The sequence below is a fragment of the Oncorhynchus keta genome, chromosome 10 (genome assembly GCF_023373465.1).
Source record: "Oncorhynchus keta strain PuntledgeMale-10-30-2019 chromosome 10, Oket_V2, whole genome shotgun sequence".
Lineage (NCBI taxonomy): Eukaryota > Metazoa > Chordata > Actinopteri > Salmoniformes > Salmonidae > Oncorhynchus > Oncorhynchus keta.
The window spans coordinates 29,495,850-29,518,096 of NC_068430.1; the positions used below are offsets into that span (position 1 = coordinate 29,495,850).

The following is a 22,247-nucleotide window of genomic DNA, read 5'->3' on the forward strand; positions in this document are numbered from 1 at the left end:
GTCTCCTCTGAACAGATGATGTTGAGATGTGTATGTTACTTGATTTATTTGGGATGCAATTTCTGGAGGCTGGTAACTTCTGTATATCACCCCTACCTTGTCACAACTCAACTGATTGGCTCAACGTATTAAGAAGGAAAGATATTCCACAAATGAACTTCTTATGGCTGCAGGGGCAGTATTGAGCAGCCTGGATGAAAAGTGCCCAGAGGTGCCCAGAGTAAACGGCCTGCTCCTCAGTCCCAGTTGCTAATATATGCATATTATTATTAGTATTGGATACAAAACACTCTGAAGATTCTAAAACTGTTTGAATGATGTCTGTGAGTAGAACAGAACTCATATGGCAGGCAAAAACCTGAAAAGAAATCCAAACAGGAAGCGGGAAATCTGAGGTTGGTCAATTTTCCACCCAGCCCCAATTGAATACACAGTGGGATATTGGTTATGTCCACTAGATGTCAACAGTCTTTAGAAACTTGTTTGAAGATTCTACTGTGAAGTGGGACCGAATGCAAAGGGAATGAGTAAGGTCTGCCATGAGCTGACCATGCTCTGACCATGCGCGTTCACATGAGAGGGAGCTCTGTTCCATCGCACTTCTGAAGACAATGGAATTCTCCGGTTGGAACATTATTGACGTTTTATGTTAAAAACATCCTAAAGATTGATTCCATACATCGTTTGACATGTTTCTACGGCCAGGAACGGAACTTTTTGATATTTCGTCTGCTTTTAGGGAACGCACTTCATGACTTGGATTTGTTAGAGCTAACAAAAGTAGCTCTTTGGACATAAATGATGGACATTATCGAACTAAATCAAACATTTCATGTGGAACTGGGATTCCTGGGAGTGCATTCTGATGAAGATCATCAAAGGTAAGGGAATATTTATAATGCTATTTATGAATAATGTTGATTACCCAATATGGCAGATATATTTTTGGCTGCTTTGTTGTCTGAAAGTTGTACTCAGATTATTGCATGGTTTGCTTTTTCCGTAAAGTTTGTTTGAAATCTGACACAGTGGTTGCATTAAGGAGAAGTGTATCTATATTTCCATGTCTAACAATTGTATTTTCATCGACATTTATAATGAGTATTTCTGTAAAATGATGTGGCTCTCTGCAATATCACCGGATGTTTTTGGAACTAGTGAACGTAACGCGCCAATGTATACTGAGATTTTTTTACATAAATATGCACTTTATCGAACAAAACATATATGTATTGTGTAACATGAAGTCCTATGAGTGTCATCTGATGAAGATCATCAAATGTTAGTGATTAATTTTAGCTCTATTTTTGCTTTTTGTGACTCCTCTCTGTGTTTTTCTGTGAGTTGGTGGTGACCTAACATAATCGTTTGTGGTGCTAATCGCTGTAAAGCCTATTTGATCGCTGTAGTCGCTGTAAAGCCTATTTGAAATCGGACACTTTGGTGGGATTAACAACAAGATGACCTTTAAAATTGTATAAGATACATGTATGTTTGAGGAATTTTAAATTATGAGATTTCTGTTGTTTGAATTTGGCGCTCTGCACTTTCACTGGCTGTTGTCATATCAATCCCGGTAACGGGATTGCAGCCCTAAGAAGTTAACTTCTTAACAAGGCACACCTGTTCATTGAAAGGCATTCCAGTACCTCATGAAGCTGGTTGAGAGAATGCCAAGAGTGTGCAAAAGCTGTCATCAAGGCAAATTGTGGCTACTTTAAAGAATATAAAATAGATTTTGATTTGTTTAACACTTTTTTGGTTACTACATGATTCCATACGTGTTATTTAATAGTTTTGATGTCTTCACTATTATTCTACAATGTAGAAAATAGTAAAAAATAAAGAGAAACCGTGGAATGAGAAGCTGTGTCCAAACGTTTGACTGGTACTCTATACAACCTTTACTCTTACCGTAATACTCATACAAATTTCATAGGGGTTCTGGTAGTCATCATCACCTATCCATCCTCCCCTTTTACCTTATATCCTATCAGCCAGGTAAAACTCCTAGTGAGGTGCTAGTCATCCATCAAGTGTATTGCCTCAATGTTGTTGTATACATAGAAGCATGCTGAATAGGGTGTACTACGGCGCTCCAGACTTCAGTGTGGCCATAGTGGGTCACAGAGGAATAAGAGACAGTAGACAGTACATCATTATAAAGAGACACACTCCTCATTCACAAACACACAGACTGGAGGGCATGAAATATGCAGCACGTGCATCAGAGTCATTCAGCCAGTCAACACTAGGCTAGCCTTGCATCCTACCACTCCCAGAGGAACACTGAGTAGGGGTTCCCTGTCTCCTAAGCACAAACCTTGACTTGCAATGTACTTATACTCCATTTAGCCAGGCTAGTCAGGAGGGGCTACACAGACACTAGGGGCTTCCAAGGTTCATTATCAATGAGAGACTCATAGAATTGTCTATTCATACATTCCCATTCACCACTGGCTAAACTGGATGCATCATCCCACTTGTGTAGATTGAGGCTCTCTCATAAACATGTATAATGGCAGCTAGTGCCTTAAGCTCTATAGTTAATAAGCCAACATGTCTGCAGTATCTCAAAGGAGCTCTTTCATGTCTGAGTTACTGTCCATGTTTGCTACCTGCCAGGCATGACATCATCACAACAACACAGCTAATGTTGTAGTTCATTCAAATGCACTGATGATGCAATTGACTGAGATGAGGAGAAATGCAGTTGAAATACAGGCAGGTTGAGAAAGAAAATAATTGTCTGTTTCCGGTTCAAGAACACTCCTCCTTGCTGATATGTGACACCCCCCATTATCTACCACCAAGTTGACCACAAATGGCCAATTTAATAAATGTAATTGAGATAAACACATGATGTCCGCACATGTAGAAATGTATGTAAGACACCACATCTAAATGTACTCACCATGGACTGGCAGAATCCTTTTGTCCTTTAACGAGTCTGACAAGCCCGACGCGAATGATATACTGTTGTCTCGGGAACAGGGTCAGATCCCCGTGATTTGCGTGAAGAGGAGGCGGAGAAAAAGGGGCCAGAGGGCGGGATGCTTTCTGAGAATTTGTAGGTGATCGAATAAACCCCCACTTCCTTCCATTCTGCAAGCAAACGTGCAATCTTTGGAGAATAAAATCGATGACCTACGCGGAAGATTAAAATTAAACTACCAATGGGACATCCAAACTGTAATATTATATGCTTAACGGAGTTGTGGCTGAACGACGACACTATCAACATACAGCTGGCTGGTTATACGCTGTACCGGCAGGATAGAACAGCTGCGTCTGGTAAGACAAGGGGCGGAGGACTATGTAATTTTGTAAATAACAGCTGGTGCGCAATATCTAAGGAACCCTTGAGCTATTGCTCGCCTGAGGTAGAGTATCTTATGATAAGCTGTAGATCACACTATCTACCTAGAGAGTTTTCATCTGTATTTTTTCGTAGCTGTTTTACATACCACCACAGACTGAGGCTGGCACAAAGACAGCATTGAATGAATTGTGTTCCGCCATAAGCAAACAAGAAACTGGTCACCCAGATGCGGCGCTCCTAGTAGCCAGGGACTTTAATGCCAGAAAACTTAAATCCGTTTTTACCAAATTTCTATCACCATGTTAAATGTGCAACCAGAGTGACCAGCTTTACTCCACGCACAGAGTTGCATACAAAGCTCTCCCTCGCCCTCCATTTGGAAAATCTGACCATAATTCTATCCTCCTGATTCCGGCTTACATGCAAAAATTAAAGCAGGAAGCACCGGTGACTAGATCAATAAAAAAAAGTGGTCAAATTAAGCAGATGCTAAACTACAGGAATGTTTTGCTAGCACAAACTGGAATATGTTCTGGGATTCCTCCCAATGGCATTGAGGAGTACACAACCATCAGTCATTGGCTTCATCAATAAGTGCACTGATGACGACGTCCCCACAGTGACCGTACATACATACTAGAGGTCGACCGATTAATTGGGTCCGATTTCAAGTTTTCATAACAATCGGTAATCTGCATTTTTGGACGCCGTTTGTGGCCGATTGCATTGTAATCCACGAGGAAACGGCGTGGCAGGCTGACCACCTGTTAAGCGAGCGCAGCAAGTAGCCAAGGTAAGTAGCTAGCTAGCATTAAACTTATCTTATTAAAAAAATCAATCTTCACATAATCACTAGTTAACTACACATGGTTGATGATATTACTAGGTTAACCTGCTTGTCCTGCGTTGCATATAATCAATGCGGTCAATTTATCATCGAATCAAAGCCGACTTCAACTTCACCAAACGGGTGATGATTTAACAAAAACACAATCGTTGCACGAATGTACCTAACCATAAACATCAATGCCTTTCTTAAAATCAATACACAAGTATATTTTTTAAAAACTGCATATTTAGTTTTTAAAATTCATGTTAGCAGGCAATATTAACTAGGGTAATTGTGTCACTTCTCTTGCGTTCAGTGCAAGCAGAGTCAGGGTATATGCAGCAGTTTGGGCCGTCTGGCTCATTGCGAACTGTGTGAAGACCATTTCTTCCTAACAAAGACCGTAATTAAATTTGCCAGAATTTTACATAATTATGACATAACATTGAAGGTTGTGCAATGTAACAGCAATATTTAAACTTAGGGTTGCCACCCGTTCGATAAAATACGGAACAGTTCCATATTTCACTGAAATAATAAACGTTTTGTTTTTGAAATTATAGTTTCCAGATTTTACCATATTAATGACCTAAGGCTCGTATTTCTGTGTGTTTATTATATTATAATTAAGTCTATGATTTAATACTTGATAGAGCAGTCTGACTGAGCGGTGATAGGCAGCAGCAGGCTCATAAGCATTCATTAAAACAGCACTTTCCTGCATTTGCAGCAGCTCTTCGCAATGCTTGAAGCACAGCGCTGTTTATGACTTCAAGCCTATCAACTCCCGAGATTAGGCTGGCAATACTATAGTGCCTATAAGAACATCCAATAGTCAAAGGTATATGAAATACAAATGATATAGAGAAATAGTCCTATAATAACTACAACCTAAAACTTCTTAACTGGGAATATTGAAGACTAGTGTTAAAAGGAACCGCCAGCTTTCATATGTTCTCATGTTCTGAGCATGAAACATAAACGTTAGCTTTTTACATGGCACATATTGCACTTTTACATTCATCTCCAACACTGTGTTTTTTGCATTATTTAAACCAAATTGAACATGTTTCATTATTTATTTGAGACTAAATTGATTTTATTTATGTATTATATTAAGTTAAAATAAAAGTGTTCATTCAGTATTGTTGTAAATGTCATTGTTAGAAATATATATAAAAATCGTCCGATTAATCGGTATCGGCGTTAAATCATAATCGGTTGACCTCTAGTACATACCCCAACCAGAAGCCATGGACTACAGGCAACATCTGCACTGAGCTAAAGGCTAGAGCTGCCTCTTTCAAGGAGCAGGACTCTAACCTGGACTCTTATAAGAAATCCTGCTATGCCCTCCGACGAACCATCAAACAGGAAAAGCATCAATACAGGACTAAGATCGAATCATACTACACCGGCTCTGATGCTTGTCGGATGTGGCAGGGCTTTCAAACCACTACAGACTACAAAGGAAAGCACAACCGAGAGCTGCCCAGTGACACGAGCCTACCAGACGAGCTAAACTACTTCTATGCTCGCTTCGAGGCAAAAAACACTGAAACATGCGTGAGAGCAACAGCTGTTCCGGAAGACTGTGTGATCATGCTCTCTGCAGCCGATGTGAGTTTGACCTTTAACCTCATAGTCCGCCCCATCCCGCATGCGGTCGCGTTACTACAGCCTCAAGCTCATTACCATAACGCAACGTTAGCGATTTCTAAAAATCGCAAATGAAATTAAATAAATATGCCTGCTCTCAAGCTTATCCTTTTCTTAACAATCCTGTCGTCTCAGATTTTCAAAATATGCTTTACAACCAGAGAAAATCAATAATTTGTGTAAGAGTGGTGATAGCTAGCTTAGCATTTAGCGTTAGCATTTAGCACGCAACATATTCACAAAAACCAGCAAAGGGATCAAATAAAATAATTTACCTTTGAAGAACTTCAGATGTTTCAATGAGGAGACTCTCAGTTACATAGCAGATGTCCAGTATATATGTCATATATCTCTTCATTGAAATGCAGTCCCTGGAAGCCTGCATTCTTCTCTGATTCGGATGGAAAAATACTGGTAGCTGACTTTTGCGCACCAATTTCCACGCAGACACCGTGCGGGACACTTGGCAATTGTAGTCTCTTATGGTCAATCTTCCAATGATATGCCTACAAATACGTCACAATGCTGCAGACACCTTGGGGAAACGATAGAAAGTGTCCGTTCATTCCTGTCGCATTCACAGCCATATAAGGCGATCATGGAAAACGTAGCTTCAGAAATCCTGTTCATTTCCTGGGCGCTCAAACATCTTGGTTTTGCCTGAAGCTTTTGTTCAACGGCACTCACAGTGAAAATCTTTGCAGTTCTGGAAATGTCAGAGTGTCTTCTTTCCAAAACTATCAATTCCAAGCATAGTCGAGCATCTTTTCGTGACAAAATATTGCGCTTAAAACAGGCACGCCTTTTTATCCAAAAATGAAATAATGCCCCTAGAGGACTAACAGGTTAAACAAGTCAACATTCACAAGGCCGCAGGGCCAGACTGTCACATCAGCTCCTGCAACGCCCTCTACTGCTCATCCTGTGTCTCCTTGACCTGCTGCCACTCCCCCAGTACTCGCTCCCTCTCCCTCTCTATGTGTGTGATTGTGTGGGCAGAGACAGGTGTGTTGGATTCAGAGCAGATCCCCACCAGCTGCAACCTGTTCCATAACAAAGACCTCTACAAATACTCTGCCCTGCCAGATCGTAATCTCTGCTCAGTCAGTCTACGTTTCTAGCCATTTGTTACTATTCCTGTTACGCCTGTTTTCCTTGGCTGACGCTGTTTTCCTCTCTGCTACAGTTCTTCCCGCTCTGACTCTGGTCCCTGTCTCCAGTCCCACGTCTCGTCATCCTGCTACTCTGTCCTTCCCCACTCTACTACTCCCTTGGATTTCCCTCCCGACCTGCTTACCCTGTTTCAAGCCCTCTCGATCCAGCCTCAGCCTCCGCACCTGGTTTCCAGCAACCCCCCCGAGCATCCCCTGACCTGCATTCCATCTCCCACTTGTGTTTCAATAAATACATTGGTTACTTCATCCCAGTCTCCTTATCCTAGTCTGCTCTTGGGTTCCCCTGTTCCACTCCGAGTAACAGATGGATTACCAGGATGTGTACTGCGAGCATGTGCTGACCAACAAGTGTCTTCACTGACATTTTTCAACCTCTCCCTGTCCGAGTCTGTAATACAAACATGTTTAAAGCAGACCACCATAGTACCTGTGCCCAAGAACACGAAGGTAACCTGCCTAAATGACTACCGACCCGTAGCACTCAAGTCTGTAGCCATTAAGGGCTTTGAAAGGCTGGTCATGGCTCACATCAACACCATTATCCCAGAAACACTAGACCCACTCCAATTTGCATACCGCTCCAACAGATCCACAGATGATCCAATCTCTATTGCACTCCACACTGCCCTTTCCCATCTGGACAAAAGGAACACCTATGTGAGAACGCTATTAAGTTTGCCGATGACACAACAGTGTTAGGCCTGATCACCGACAACGACGAGACAACCTATAGGGAAGAGGTCAGAGACCTGGCCGTGTGGTACCAGGACAACAACCTCTCTGTAATGGTCTGGGTGTAGCTGGTGCAGAGGAGTCAGGCGCAGGACAGCAGAAATGAGTAACACAAGTAACTTTACTCAAATATTCCAATAACATGACGTAATACCGAGCCCACAATAACGGACCGAACATTCATAAAACAATCACGCACAAAAACCATGGGGAAAACAGATGATAATGAACATGTAGTTGGGGAATTGAAACCAGGTGTGTAAAACAAAAGCAAAACAAATGGAAAATGAAAAGTGGATCGGCGATGGCTAGAAGGCCGGTGATGTCGACCGCCGAACGCCACCTGAACAAGGAGAGGGACCGACTTTGGCGAAAGTCGTAACACTCTCCCTCAATGTGGTCAAGACAAAAGAGATGATTGTGGTCTACAGGAAAAAGAGGACCGAGCACGCCCCATTCTCATCGACAAGGCTGTAGTGGAGAAGATTGAGAGCTTCAAGTTCCTTGGTGTCCACATCACCAACAAACTAAGATGGTCCAAGCACACCAAGACAATCGTGAAGAGGGCACGATGAAACCTATTCCCCCTCAGGAGACTGAAAAGATTTGGTATGGGACCTTAGAACCTCAAAAGGTTCTACAGCTGTACCATCGAAAGCACGGTTGCATCACTGCCTGGTATGGCAACTGCTCGGCCTCCGACTGCAAGGCACTAGTTTCGAACGGCCCAGTACATCACTGGGGCCAAGCTTCCTGCCATCCAGGACCTCTATACCAGGCGGTGTCAGAGGAAGGCCCTAAAAATTGTCAAAGACTCCAGCCACCCTAGTCATAGACTGTTCTCTCTGTAACCACACAGCAAGCAGTACCGGAGCACCAAGTCTAGGTCCAATAGGCTTCTACCCCCAAGCCATAAGACTCATGAACATCTAATCACAGGCTACCCAAACTACTTGCATTGCACCCCCCACTTTTACACCACTGCTACTCTCTGTTGTTATCATCTATGCATAGTCACGATAATAACTCTACCTACGAGTACATATTACCACAACTAACCGGTGCCCCCGCACATTGACTCTGTTACGGTACCCCCCTGTATATAGTCTTGCTATTGTTATTTAACTGCTGCTCTTGAATTAGTTGTTACTTTATTTCTTATCCAGATTTTTTAACTGCATTGTTAGTTAGTGGCTTGTAAGTAAGCATTTCACTGTAAGGTCTACGTTGTATTCGGCGCATGTGACTAATACAATTTGATTTGGCGCATATTGACTAATAAAATAGCTCGCAGCTATTACTCAAAATGCCCTGTGATGTCTTCCAGAGGTGGCAGCCTAGTAACCAGCCTGGTGGCTGGCTGTGCGTATCTGACTGTGCCAGGTGTTGAGGGGGATCACTGTGGCACGTGTCACAGGGCAGCTGGCACAAGGCCCTGTTTGAATCACAAACTTCCTGTTTGAACCAGGCTACAGCCCTACTTCGCACACTGTGTCCACTTTAAAGCGCGGACGGTGGGCAGGCAGCACCGCTCTGAACTTCCTGTTTGAACCAGGGTGCAGCCCTACGTCGCACACTGTGTCCACTTTAAAGCGCGGATGGTGGGCAGGCAGCACCCCTCTGAACTTCCTGCAAGGGCTTGGCCACTGGACCGCTCCATTAGAGGGGAGATTCATGACCTTCTCCCTTGTTGAAAGTTCATCATTTACAGAAAACGCATTGGTCCTCTCTCTTTGACAGGCTCCTTATAGAAATACCCAGTTAATGGTGCCCTGTGGAGAATGACTTCAGGGTTCTCCCCTCATTGAGGTGTATCTAGCCCACTCTCGTCATGTCTTGGGAAACACAAAAGTGAACTCACACACATTTACTCCAAAGTTTGGTCAATCTAGCGGCGGATATGCCGTCATAGCGTAGCATTCTGAATTGCAGACTGTATGACTTCATGATACTCTGTAAGCCATCTTCTTACAAATCTGTGCAAGAAAATCTGTTTTGAGCAGTAGTCATTGACTGTGAGCTCACTTTCCTGGTCCTGGAAGTTAGTGATAATAAATGGTGGCAGGGCAGTGTATATCTAAGGGTACAGAGTGATGGTGTGTGAGTGAGCTAGTTGTGTACTGTGAGTCAATTCAGGGCAGCAGGAGCCTGGTCAGCAGGAACCTGGTGGTGGCAGATGTAACAGAGCATTACAGCTCCTTATATATTTTGCTATCCTTGCTCACCAATTCATAAATATTATATGGTAGTAGTATATTATGACAGTGTAATTAGAACATATATGTGCAGTTGAACACAAATGTAGTGGCAACTAGTGTAAAAGGTGATGCTTGCCCAAGTATAATATACATTTACTCGGGCAAGCATCACACACACGCACACACAGTTGGACAAAAAAAGGTGTCAGCTTTCACAGTGGAGCCTCCAAAAATAGCCCCACCAATCAGGGATGACTTTAGTAGGCACACAAAAGCCCATGATAATCTTTACATTTCAGAGAAGGATGAAACCATGAAAAAAAAAGAGATGCAGGAGCAACATGTAAAACTGAGACACAGGGGCAGTGCTAGTGACATGACAAATAAAATGTGACAATGGGAAGGACAACTGAATGATTTGACAGTGAGTGGTGATTGTATGGCTGTGACAGCTAACAGTGGAAGCTACTGTACTGTGGGTCCTCGGTTCTCCCTCCATGGCTTGTGGAGGGCCCCTGCCAATCCTGAAATTCCTTAAGACTGCTGTCAAGCCTGGCTGGGTCTATATGAAAAACACTCACATCAAAGCATCATGCACGGTTAACATGCTGCATGCACAATTATACACCTGCTCATTCCATGACAGACTAACCAGGTGAAATCTATGATCCCTTATTGATGTCACTTATTGATCCACTTCAAATCAGTGTCGATGTAGGGGAGGAGACAGGTTAAATAAGGATTTTCAATCCTTGAGACATGGATTGTGTGTGTGCATCCACAGGGTGAATGGGCAAGACAAAAGCTTTAAGTGCCTTTGAACATGGTATGGTAGTTTCAGAGTGTCAATAACTGGAACGCTGCTGGGTTTTTCACACTCAACAGTTTCTTATGTATATCAAGAATGGTCCAACAGCCAAAGGACATCCAGGCAACTTGAAACAACTGTGAAAAGCATTGGATTCAAGATGGGCCAGTATCCCTGTGAAACGCTTTCGACACCTTGTAGAGTCCATGCCAGACGAATTGAGGCTGTTCTGATGGCAAAATGGGGTGCAAGTCAATATTAGAACGGTGTTCCTAACGTTTTTTTTCCACTCAGTGTAGAACACACTGGGAGAAAATATATAAAACATATAAAGAATCAACTTAAACATAACAGGAAGGATTCATTTAAAATCACACATTTTCATAGCTATTTGCATGCATTTACACTTCGTTTTTAACCACAAGTCTTTGGTTATTGGGGTCGTGCATCAGTGATTGCGTTATCCCTCAGGATGTGGCTGGCAGACTATGTGCTAAAATTGCAAAAAAACTCCTCTTTCTGAAGCTAAGCTGGTCTTAATTAAATTGTACCAATAGAAATCATTTTAAGGTACAGTATTTTGTGAGTCGGTTTGCTCCATAACACCCATGACTACAGTGCATTCGGAAAGTATTCAGCCCCCTTGACTTTTTCCACATTTTGTTACGTTACAGCCTTATTCTAAAATGTCATACATTTTTGTTTTTTTGTGATGCATTAGAATGATGGAGGTCACTGGAGGCCACTGTGTTCTTGGGGACCTTCAATGCTGCAGAAATGTTTTAGTACCCTTCCCGAGATCTGCGCCTTCCTTTGACCTCATGCCTTGGTGTTTGCACAGACCTGCACTAACACCTGTGGGACAGGTGTTATGTAGACAAGTGTATGTCTAATTAATTGAATTTACCACAGGTGGACCTCAATCAAGTTGTAGAAACATCTCAAGGATGATCAATGGAAACAGGATGTACCTGAGCTCAATTTCGAAGTCTCATAGCAGAGGGTCTGAATACTTATGTAAATAAAGTATTTGTATTTATTTTTTTATAAATTTACCACAAATTTCTAAAAACCTGTTTTCGCTATGTCATTATAGGGTATTGTGTGTTGAATGATGAAGATGTATTTTTATTTCAGTAATTTTAAAATAAGTAAAGTACAAAATATGGAAAAAGGGTCTGAATACTTTCCAAATGCACTACACATAAAATAACCTTTTATGTATGCTCCAATGTCAAATGTTGTTGTAAATTATAATAATGTACATGTTTTTATGTAACAGGCTAAGGCTAATATCAGACAGGAGCTCAGACATAGGCATTTCTATTAGGCATTCTGTTATTTACGCTAATAAGCTGACCACACCGCTCGTAATGCGTGTGCGAGCGTTGCAAAATACATTTAGAAATCTATGTTATTTAATTATTGCACCCACACTGCTCGCGAGTGTCTGCATTGCCAAGGGCTAAAGTAGAGCTCCTTTCTATTTCTGACGTAGATCACGCAGCAAGTCCTGCCTCTCCCATCTTCTCACTGGATTATAGAAGCAGGTACCCACGTGTCATCTCCTCATTGGTTATACCCACGTGGGTGATTGAAAGACGAACTGCATTGCCGGTAGGTGTAGTAATACTATGAAAGTTTGGCATCAAATCACCATATAAATTCAAAGATGAAAAAGCCTGGGAGGAGAGATGACTAGAAATGATTCGGTTGACCGTTTTATGTGTGGATTAATTGTCGGAGTACAGGACCTTGTGCATTTCAGGTAAAATAACAACCTAATGTTTATATCCCAGGACAAATTAACTAGCAACAGCAAGCTAGCTAAATAGGACAAATTAGCTAGCAAGTGCAAGCTAACTAGCTAAAGCCTCCAACACTCTACTCAACAAACTGGATGCAGTCTATCACAGTGCCATCCGTTTTGTCACCAAAGCCCCATACACTACCCACCATTGCAACCTGTACGCTCTCGTTGGTTGGCCCTCGCTTCATACTCGTCGCCAAACCCGCTGGCTACAGGTTATCTACAAGTCTCTGCTAGGTAAAGCCCCACCTTATCTCAGCTCACTGGTCACCTTAGCAGCACCCACTCGTAGCACGAGCTCCAGCAGATATATCTCACTGTTCACCCCCAAAGCCAATTCCTCCTTTGGTCATCTTTCCTTCCAGTTCTCTGCTGCACATGACTGGAACGAATTGCAAAAATCTCTGAAGCTGGAGACTCACATCTCCCTCACTGGCTTTAAGCACCAGCTGTCAGAGCATTTTACAGATCACTGCACCTGTACTTAGCCTATCTATAAACAGCCCATCTATCTACCTACCTCATCCCCATACTGGTATTTATGTATTCATTTAGCTCCTTTGCACCCCAGTATCTCTACCTGCACATTCATCTTCTGCCGATCTACCATTCCAGTGTTTAATTGCTATATTGTAATTACTTCGCCAGCATGGCCTATTTATTTCCTTAACTTACCTCATTTGCACTCACTGTATGTAGACTTTTTGTTTTCTTTTGTTCTACTGTATTATTGACTGTATGTTTTGTTTATTCCATGTGTAACTCTGTGTTGTTGTATGTGTCGAAATGCTACGCTTTATCTTGGCCAGGTCGCAGTTGCAAATGAGAACTTGTTCTCAACTAGCCTACCTGGTTAAATAAAGGTGAAATAAAAATTAAAATAAATCAATATTGAGCCGACACTACTACACTGTCTGAGCCAAGGACTACATGCTTTTTGGTAAGGTTTGATTACAATACTTGGTGGGGTGAATATATTTTATATGACATACATGATTTTTTGTTAACTAGTAAATAGTAGACTACAGCAAAGTGTGTTTAAATCATTTCTAACTTAACAATTTCTGCTAGTTAGTTTTTGCTACCATGTTGGTTTTAGCTTGCTTGAGCCTGCTAACTGAGGAGTGTTAATTCACCTGTTTCCATGCATGTTTCATTTTAAAACATGTATCTTACAAAGGAGTTGTTTAATCTAACTGCTTAACTATTTAAATTGTATATTTGGGTTATTTTACTCATTTTTTCTCATCTTTAAAGAAAAATGCCACGGGCACTATCTGATGTGTGGAGACATTTCACTGCAGCTAATGTAGAAGGAAAAGCTGTGTACATTTGCAAATACTGTGCCAAATCAGATGTGAAGAATACAACAAAGATGCAGAATCATCTGGCCAAGTGCATAAAGTTCCCTCAGCGCTCACAACAAGCAACCTCTGACAAAAGTCCCTCTACTTCTATTTGAGTTGAAAATGATGAATCAGACACCGTATCGATAGCAACAGCTCATGGTCCTCCTGGAATCAGAGGTTTTGTTGACTCAATGGAGGAACATAGTCAGAGAAATGCTGATGAATGTTTTGCTCGAACTGTGTATACAACTGGTTCAACTCTGATGCTCACAGGCAATGTGTATTGGAAGAGATTTCTGAATGTTTTTCGGCCAGCATACACGCCTCCAACCAGACATGCTTTTTCTACTCATTAGCTGGATGCAGAGTTCAACAGAGTTCAAGTGAAGGTCAAGCAAATCAGAGAAAGCAGACTGTATTGCAATCATCTCTGATGGGTGGTCGAATGTTCGTGGGCAAGGAATAATTAACTACATCATCTCCAACCCTCAACCAGTTTTATATAAGAGCACAGACACAGGGGACAACAGACACACTGGTCTCTACATTGCAGATGAGCTGAAGGCAGCCATCAATGACCTTGGACCACAGAAGGTATTTGCACTGGTGACAGACAATGCTGCGAACATGAAGGCTGCTTGGTCTAAAGTAGGAGTCCTACCCTTACATCACACCCATTGGCTGTGCTGCTCATGCATTGAATCTGCTCCTCAAGGACATCATGGCACTGAAAACAATGGATACACTCTATAAGAGAGCCAAGGATATTGTTAGGTATGTGAAGGGTCATCAAGTTGTAGCAGCAATCTACCTCACCAAGCAAAGTGAGAAGAATAAGAGCACCACATTGAAGCTGCCCAGCAACATCCGTTGGGGTGGTGTTATCATCATGTTTGACAGTCTCCTGGAGGGGAAGGAGTCTCTCCAATAAATGGCCATATCACAGTCTGCCAATATGGACAGCACCATCAAGAGGATCCTCCTGGATGATGTATTTTGGGAGAGTGGTAAGCAGCCTGAAACCTATAGCAGTAGCCATTGCACATATTGAGGGAAAGAATGCCATCCTGTCTGATGTTCAGACTCCGCTTGCTGATGTAAGAGAAATAATCCGTACTGCCCTGCCCACTTCACTGTTGCTCCAAGCAATGTTGGACCCCAAGTATGCTGGCAAGAGCATCCTGTTTGATGCAGAGATCAACAAGGCCTATGGTGTCATCACTACCGTGTCTCGCCACTTTGGCCTGGATGAGGGCAAGGTTCTTGGCAGTCGGGCAAAGTACACTTCCAAGCAAGGGCTTTCGATGGAGATGCAATATGGCAGTCATGCCAACATATCTCATCAGCCACCTGGTGGAAGGGACTTTGTGCATCTGAGGCTCTTTCCCCTGTTGCCTCCATCATCCTCCAAATCCCACCAACATCAGCCACCTCAGAGCGCAACTGGTCCTTGTTTGAGAACACACACACCAAAGCACGCAACAGGCTGACCAATACAAGGGTTGAAAAATTGGTGGCCATCCGGACAAATTTGAGGGTTTTTGAGCCTGACAAAAGCCATCCTCAACTAGGTTGGAAAGTGACAGTGAAGTTGCGGCCTCAGAGTCTGATGTTCAAGGGGTGGACATTGAGGTTCAGGGAGAAGACATGGAAGCCTGAGAGGAAGAAAACCAAAGCTTTAGTTTCTAGACTATCATTTTACAGATGTATGTTGAAAAGATACGATGGATCATTGGGGATCATTCCCTTTCTTCTGTTGTTCAGTGAAGTCATCCCATGTGAAGAGTCAACTCATTTAATTAAAGTTCAATTCATAACTAAAATAGTTTTTTTTATTTCTATTGGAAGGATTTCATAATTTTCAATTATATCTACTTATGATAAGGTAAAATGATTATGTCTCCATATGATATATGGTAAATATATCCAATGTAAAAAAACATCTACATTTAAATGGTATTAATATTAATTTGCATATATTTCCGTTAATTCCAATATATTCCCGTTAATTCCCACAGAGAGTTTCCACCTCTGAATATTCCCCAAAATGTGCAACCCTAGCCCTGGCTGCTAATCCAGTAGTAAATCATCTGGGGCCTGGAGCAAGCTGGAGGAGAAAAACTATGAATGCAATGATTGTATTGAGTGAACTGACATGGTGGAATAAAAAGGCAGGCTCCTGGCCTGGACCATTCCTGTAAGGTACTTCATCACATCACCCCTGGCCTGACACTGGCTCAGCCACTGGCTCCCCAGATATTTAGGACCTGGTTGGCTGCCATGGATGGAGAGATTGATAAACCAGGCTCAGTGGGCACCCTATTTAACTAGCAGTGTAAATAAGAGATGAGTTGATGGGTTTAAAGATGTCATCTACCATGCTCTCATCATTTTAAGGTTTGGAGGGTTCACATAGTAGGACGCAACATTTTTGAACGTTCAAATAGAAATTGGCTATGTAGAACAAGCATGCCTCTCTTACATGAAGAATAAGGAATCACATTGGCTTTATTCATGGTATTTCTATCTCCATCATTCTAAAACATTTGGCAACTGAACATGGCCATGGTCTTGAGTACATTCAAAAGTGTAGTTTTACAGACCATCCAACCTGACAGAGCTTGAGAAACTACCCAAATACAGGTGTGCCAAGCTTGTAGCGTCATACCTAAGAGGACTCGAAGCTGTAATCATTGCCAAAGGTGCTTCAACAATGTTCTGTGTAAATGGTCTGAATGCTTATTAAGTAAATGTGATATTTCAGCTTTTTATTTTGAATAACTTTGCAAAATTGTCATTATGGGGTATTGTGTGAAGATTGATGAGAATATAAATATATTTTTTTAATCCATTTTAGAATAAGGCTGTAACATAACAAAATGTGGAAAAAGTCAAGGAGTCTGATTTTAATTTAGGAAATATGTTCAAGTATTCCTACAAATTAATAGAGAAGCATCCTAATGTAATCAAGGTTTGAAGTTTGTTTTTTTCAAATACTACAGTGCCTTCAAAAACTATTCCCACCCCTTTACTTTTTCCCACATTTTTGTTGTATTACAGCTGATTTTAAAATGGATTAAATTGAGTTGTCACTGGCCTCCACACCCCCATCATGCCAAAGTGGAATTATGTTTTTTTCGAAATGTTTACAAATTAATAAAAAATTATAAACTGAATTGTCTTGAGTCAATACGTATTCAACCCCGTTATGGCAAGCCTAAATAAGTTCTCAAGTAAACATTTGCTTAACAAGTCAAATAATAAGTTGCATTAACTATTTTTTAAATGCCTACCTAATTTCTGTAGCCCACACATACAATTATCTGTGAGGTCCCTCAGCAGTGAATTTCAAAGACAGACTCAACCACTAAGACCAAAGAGGTTTTCCAAAGAAGGGCACCTATTGGTATATGGGTAAAAATAAAAAAGCAGACATTGAATATCCATTTGAGCATGGTGAAGTTATTAATTACACTTTGGATGGTGTATTGGGCTCCCGAGTTGCTCAGCGGCTATAAGGCACTGTATCTCAGTGCTTGAGGTGTCACTACAGACACCCTGGTTCGATTCCAGGCTGTATCACAACCGGCCATGATTGGGAGTCCCATTAGGGCGGTGCACAATTGGCTAAGCGTCATCCGGCTTTGGCGGGTATAGGCCGTCATTGTAAATAAGAATTTGTTCTTAACTGACTTGCCTAGTTAAATAAAGGTTACACATCAAAGTCATTAGAAAGATACAGGCTCCCTTCTTAACTCAGTTGCTGGAGAGGAAGGAAACCGCTCAGGGATTTCACCATGAGGCCAATGGTGAAGTTAAAACAGTTAGAATATAATGGCTGTGATAGGAGAAAACTGAGGATGGATCAACGACATTATAGTTACTCTACAATACTAACCTATTTGACAAGAGTGAAAAGAAGCAAGCCTGTACAGAATAAAAAATATTCCAAAACAATGTGGCAAAGCATTTAACTTTTTGTCCTGAATACGACCTGTTAAGTTTGGGGCAAATCCAACATAACACATTCCCGAGTAACACTCTCCATGTGTACAAGCATAGTGGTGGCTGCATCATGTTATGGGTATGCTTGTAATCGTTAAGGTCCGTGATTTTTCAGAATTGAAAAAAACGTACTGAATTGAGCTAAGCACAGGCAAAATTCTAGAGGAAAACCTGGTTCAGTCTGCTTTCCAACGGACACTGGAAGATGATTTCACCTTTCAGCAGGACAATAACCTAAAACAGAAGGCCAAATCTACACTGGAGTTGCACACCAAGAAGACATGAATAATCTTGAGTGGCCGAGTTCCAGTTTTGACATAAATCTACTTGAAAATCTATGGCAAGACCTGAAAATGGTTGTCTAGCAATGATCAACAACCAATTTGACAGAGGTTGAAGAATTTTGAAAAGAATAATGGGCAAACAATCCAGGTATGGAAAGCTCAGAGACTTACCCAGAAAGACTCACAACTGTAATCGCTGCAAAAGGAGCTTCTACAAAGTGTTAACTCAGTGGTGTGAATACTTATGTAAATTAGATATTTCTATATTTAATTTTCAATAAATTAGCAAGCATTTATAAAAACATGTTTTCACTTTGTCATTGTGTGGGGGTATTGTGTGTAGATGGGTTATAAAAATATATATATATATTTAATCCACATTTGAATTCAGGCCTTGAAAACCAAATGTGGAATAAATCATGGGGTATGAATACTTTATTTCGGCACTGTTTGGGATTATTGCGGTCAATTAGCAGTGTACAAATGATTTACAACTATATTCTGGTCCCCTGACCATCCACTCAAGGAAAAATCTGCCCATGGCTGAATGTAATTGGGGACCCCTGCTCTAAACTATTGTTTTCCTGTTACACGTGTTTTCATAGTCACAGCCCAGCACCTCTGCGGCCACTGCTGACTTTGGACAAGAGACTCAAAACAATTGGGACACAGCTGCACAATTTGTGATAACGGGGCAGTAGCACCTGGGTGAGATGGGACGTTTATTGACATTAATTTATAGACAACGAATACCTTTTATTCAGCTGTCACAGCATGTGATCAATCGGTGCAACTTCTGACCTCATAAAGAAACAATCAAAAACAGTATATGGTAAGAGCATAAAACGGTGCACCAACAAAATTGTGCATGTGCCTAAATCTAATAACAAAAATTAAGTAGGCTATCTATGCTGATCGCAGTCAAAGTAAAATGGAGTTCGGTGGCCTAACATCGGAGGTTTTCATATATTTTTTCACACGAACGCACTGATGATGCCTGCGGCTGTTCTTTTCTCCGACCGGGTCATTTCAGTAGGCTACCACAGATGGCGGCTTTTCATTCGGCCATATCATATCATCATTTGAAGATGACACATTGGCGACCCCTGCAAACCTGTGCCCGAGGAAAACGGGTAGTACTAAAATAATAAATAGGAATGCTTACTGCACCCCACCCCTCTTTTCTCCTAGAACGTGGGGCAAGCCCTTTCCCCCACATTCAACTAGACGTATAGCAGCGCAAAATATATTCAGGGCAGAAACTCCCCCTCCCCTTACTTCATTCCCTCACCTGGTATCTCGTCTTCAAAATCCATGTCGTCTTGTCCCTCGTCTTCATTGCTTAACGACCCAGGCATCTTTATCGCATACAAAAAAAAAACCTCTCTGAAAGTTAACCCTGAAAATGCCACTGTTCACCTCTTCGTGCCTCCCGGAAAATAATTGTATGATACTTGTGTAAATACCATTTATTTTCAAGAAAGATGGCTTCCTTCTTTTTGTTGGGAAAAAAATCTGTTTCCTTTTCCACTCTTCACTTATCTAAGTCCTCCAGTCTGAAAATAAGAAAGACAAAAATGGAACACATGCCCAAATTGTGACGTCTGGTCTGTTGCCATGACAATCCATCCCATAATTTTCACCACAACTAGTTAGGCATGCTCCCATAGTTACTACTTTTACTAGTCGTGAGCAGTGCTGCAAGTAGCAATGCCACTGTGTGCACCACCAGCCTGTCGCTTTGCCCATTTTCCCAAGCAAGTCCAAAGAAATTGGGGTTACACCAGGGTATGGGGAGTGGGGGGATTCAATCCCCTCGCGAGTCCCCACTTTGCATGTCGTTTCAAATGGATTCAATGCAACGTAATCATGTATCCAGTAAGACAATCGATCTAAGTCAAACTGGGTTTGAATAACCGCCAAAATTACGTCGTTTAACGATAATTATATCGATTATAAGGTAGCGGTAATTTTGGCTATATTGTATCTTGATTGATGTAGGCTACGCGTGCCGAAGTGCGAATATTACAAAGTAAATAATCAGCTAGCCTAGAGGACATTCGTTCGTGACATTGTAGCTTACAGTAGATTTGGTTGAATTGTAATTTCAAGTATAGTAGTCCATTTCCTTTAGCAAAGGCATGCATTCAACAAACTTCCTTTCACTGACAAGAAATCCAGTTTATTGGCAAGTGTGCAGCCTGTGCAGTGGCTTGCTTGAATAGTTGTCAAGGTTACCACCGCGGGAACAAGACGCTCATGTGATCAGACCAGAGTTTCTAAACCCATAGGTCCAACATCGCGATACTTCCGGGAAAGCTTGTGAAGCAGTCGGCAGAACAGACCGGGATTTGAGAAGTCAATGAGAGAAGCGAGACATTCTTCCTTAGTTCATTTTCTTGAAATCTAAAATCACATTGATTCAAGACAATGTTTTAAGTGCCTGAACATGACCTCGTGAAAGTAGGAAGCGCTCTCATCCATTTATATGCAGATAGTATTGTAATGACCTGACTATAACACACAGCTGTCTGTGCGGGTCGCTACAGTATTATACTCAGCTAGCCCCTCCCAGGATTGTGCGTTAAACTCTCTACAACAAAGCATTCTTAGTCTAACAAACTTTCTATGCCCTTAACCTTGTTCTGAACACCTCCAAAACAATGGCCATGCGGTTTGGTGAGAAGAATGTCCCTCTTTTCCGGTGTGATTACCACCTCTGAGAGCTTGAGGTAGTCACTTCATACACGTACTTGGGAGTATGGCTAGACGGCACACTGTCCTTCTCTCAGAACATATCAAAGCTGCAGGCTAAGGTTACATCTAGACTTGGTTTCCTCTATCGTAATCGCTCCTCTTTCACCCCAGCTGCCAAACTAACCCTGAGTCAGATGACCATCCTACCCTTAATAGATTATGGATACGTCATTTATAGATAGGCAGGTAAGGGTGCAGCTAGATGTTCTTTGCCATTCGCCCATCAGATTTTCCACCAATGCTCCTTATAGGACACATCACTGCACTCTTATACTCCTCTGTAAAGTGGTCTTCTCTGTATACACGTCACAAGGCCTCTCCCCCCTTCCTGATACCTACTGCAGCCCTCATCCTCCACCCTTTCTGCCACACACATACCTGGGTCGCTCCTCTTTCCAGTTCGCTGCAGCTAGCGACTGGAACGAGCTGCAAAAAAAACCCAATCAAACTGGAGTTTTATCTCCATCTCTTCATTCAAAGACTTTATCATGGACACTCTTACTGAAAATGGTGGTTGATTCACGTGATGTATTGTCTCAACCTTCTTGCCCTTTGTGCTGTGGTCTTTGCCCAATGTTTGTACCATGTTTTGTACTGCCACGCTGTTGTCTTACGTCTCTTTTTTTATGTAGTGTTTTGGTGTCTCTCGCCGTGATGTGTTTTGTCCTATATTTTTTATTTAATCCCCCTTCCCCACATGAAACCGTTTGCTTAGGCCATCATTGTAAATAAGAATTGATTCTTAACATACTTGCCTGGTTAAATAAAATAGACTGATACGTTTTCATTTTCTTCGGAGTGACTGACTGGATGCACATGCGCAATTCGTTGCGAAACGACCATTAGACCAAATGACGTGTATCTGCGCATGTGCCTAGCCAGCCAACGTCACCATGACATCGTATGCAGGCATGATCAGCGATTTCTTTTGGAGAAAGAAACCGAGTTTTTGGAGTTTCTAGATAACGGAATTTAAACCATCTTTGCCCATACACTATGGTTGGACCACATAAAATGAAGGAAGCGTCATTTTTAGAGCCCACCATTTATCTAAAAGCAGATTCAAGAAGTAATTTCAGCCAACACACTACTATTTGAAGCATTAATTGATAAATGGAATCATTATTTTTATGTACAAACACACAACTAAAACTGTCAGTTTCAAGGTTGAGTGTTGTCAAAGTAGAAAGCTGTTGGTAACAAATACATTTATTGCTTGCAATATTTCCCCAGACAACTCCATGTAAACACAGAGCACAAACATTTTTGCATGCTAAAGAATATGGGTTTTCAAGTCTAACCAGCACACTGCAAGAGTA

At 41.7% G+C, this 22,247-nt stretch overlaps 1 protein-coding gene across 9 annotated transcripts in view; it reads right to left on the reverse strand.

Moving 5' to 3' along the window:
* The window catches only part of LOC118388158 (chromodomain-helicase-DNA-binding protein 5-like), a 59,383-nt gene extending 37,870 nt beyond the window's left edge, over positions 1-21,513 (reverse strand). For 4 of the 9 annotated variants that reach the window (XM_052526813.1, XM_052526814.1, XM_052526815.1 and 1 more), the window contains exons 1-3: positions 21,307-21,513; positions 19,638-19,727; positions 19,463-19,529 (exon numbers count right to left, since the gene is read on the reverse strand). In XM_052526813.1, the coding sequence (XP_052382773.1) occupies positions 19,463-19,529; positions 19,638-19,640 (70 nt within the window). In that variant the 5' untranslated portion in view covers positions 19,641-19,727; positions 21,307-21,513. Of the gene's footprint in view, positions 1-19,462; positions 20,030-21,306 lie in introns of those variants that run through there. The other 5 variants (XM_052526817.1, XM_052526810.1, XM_052526811.1 and 2 more) reach the window with 4 other exon arrangements.
* Between the last annotated feature and the right edge of the window lie 734 nt (positions 21,514-22,247).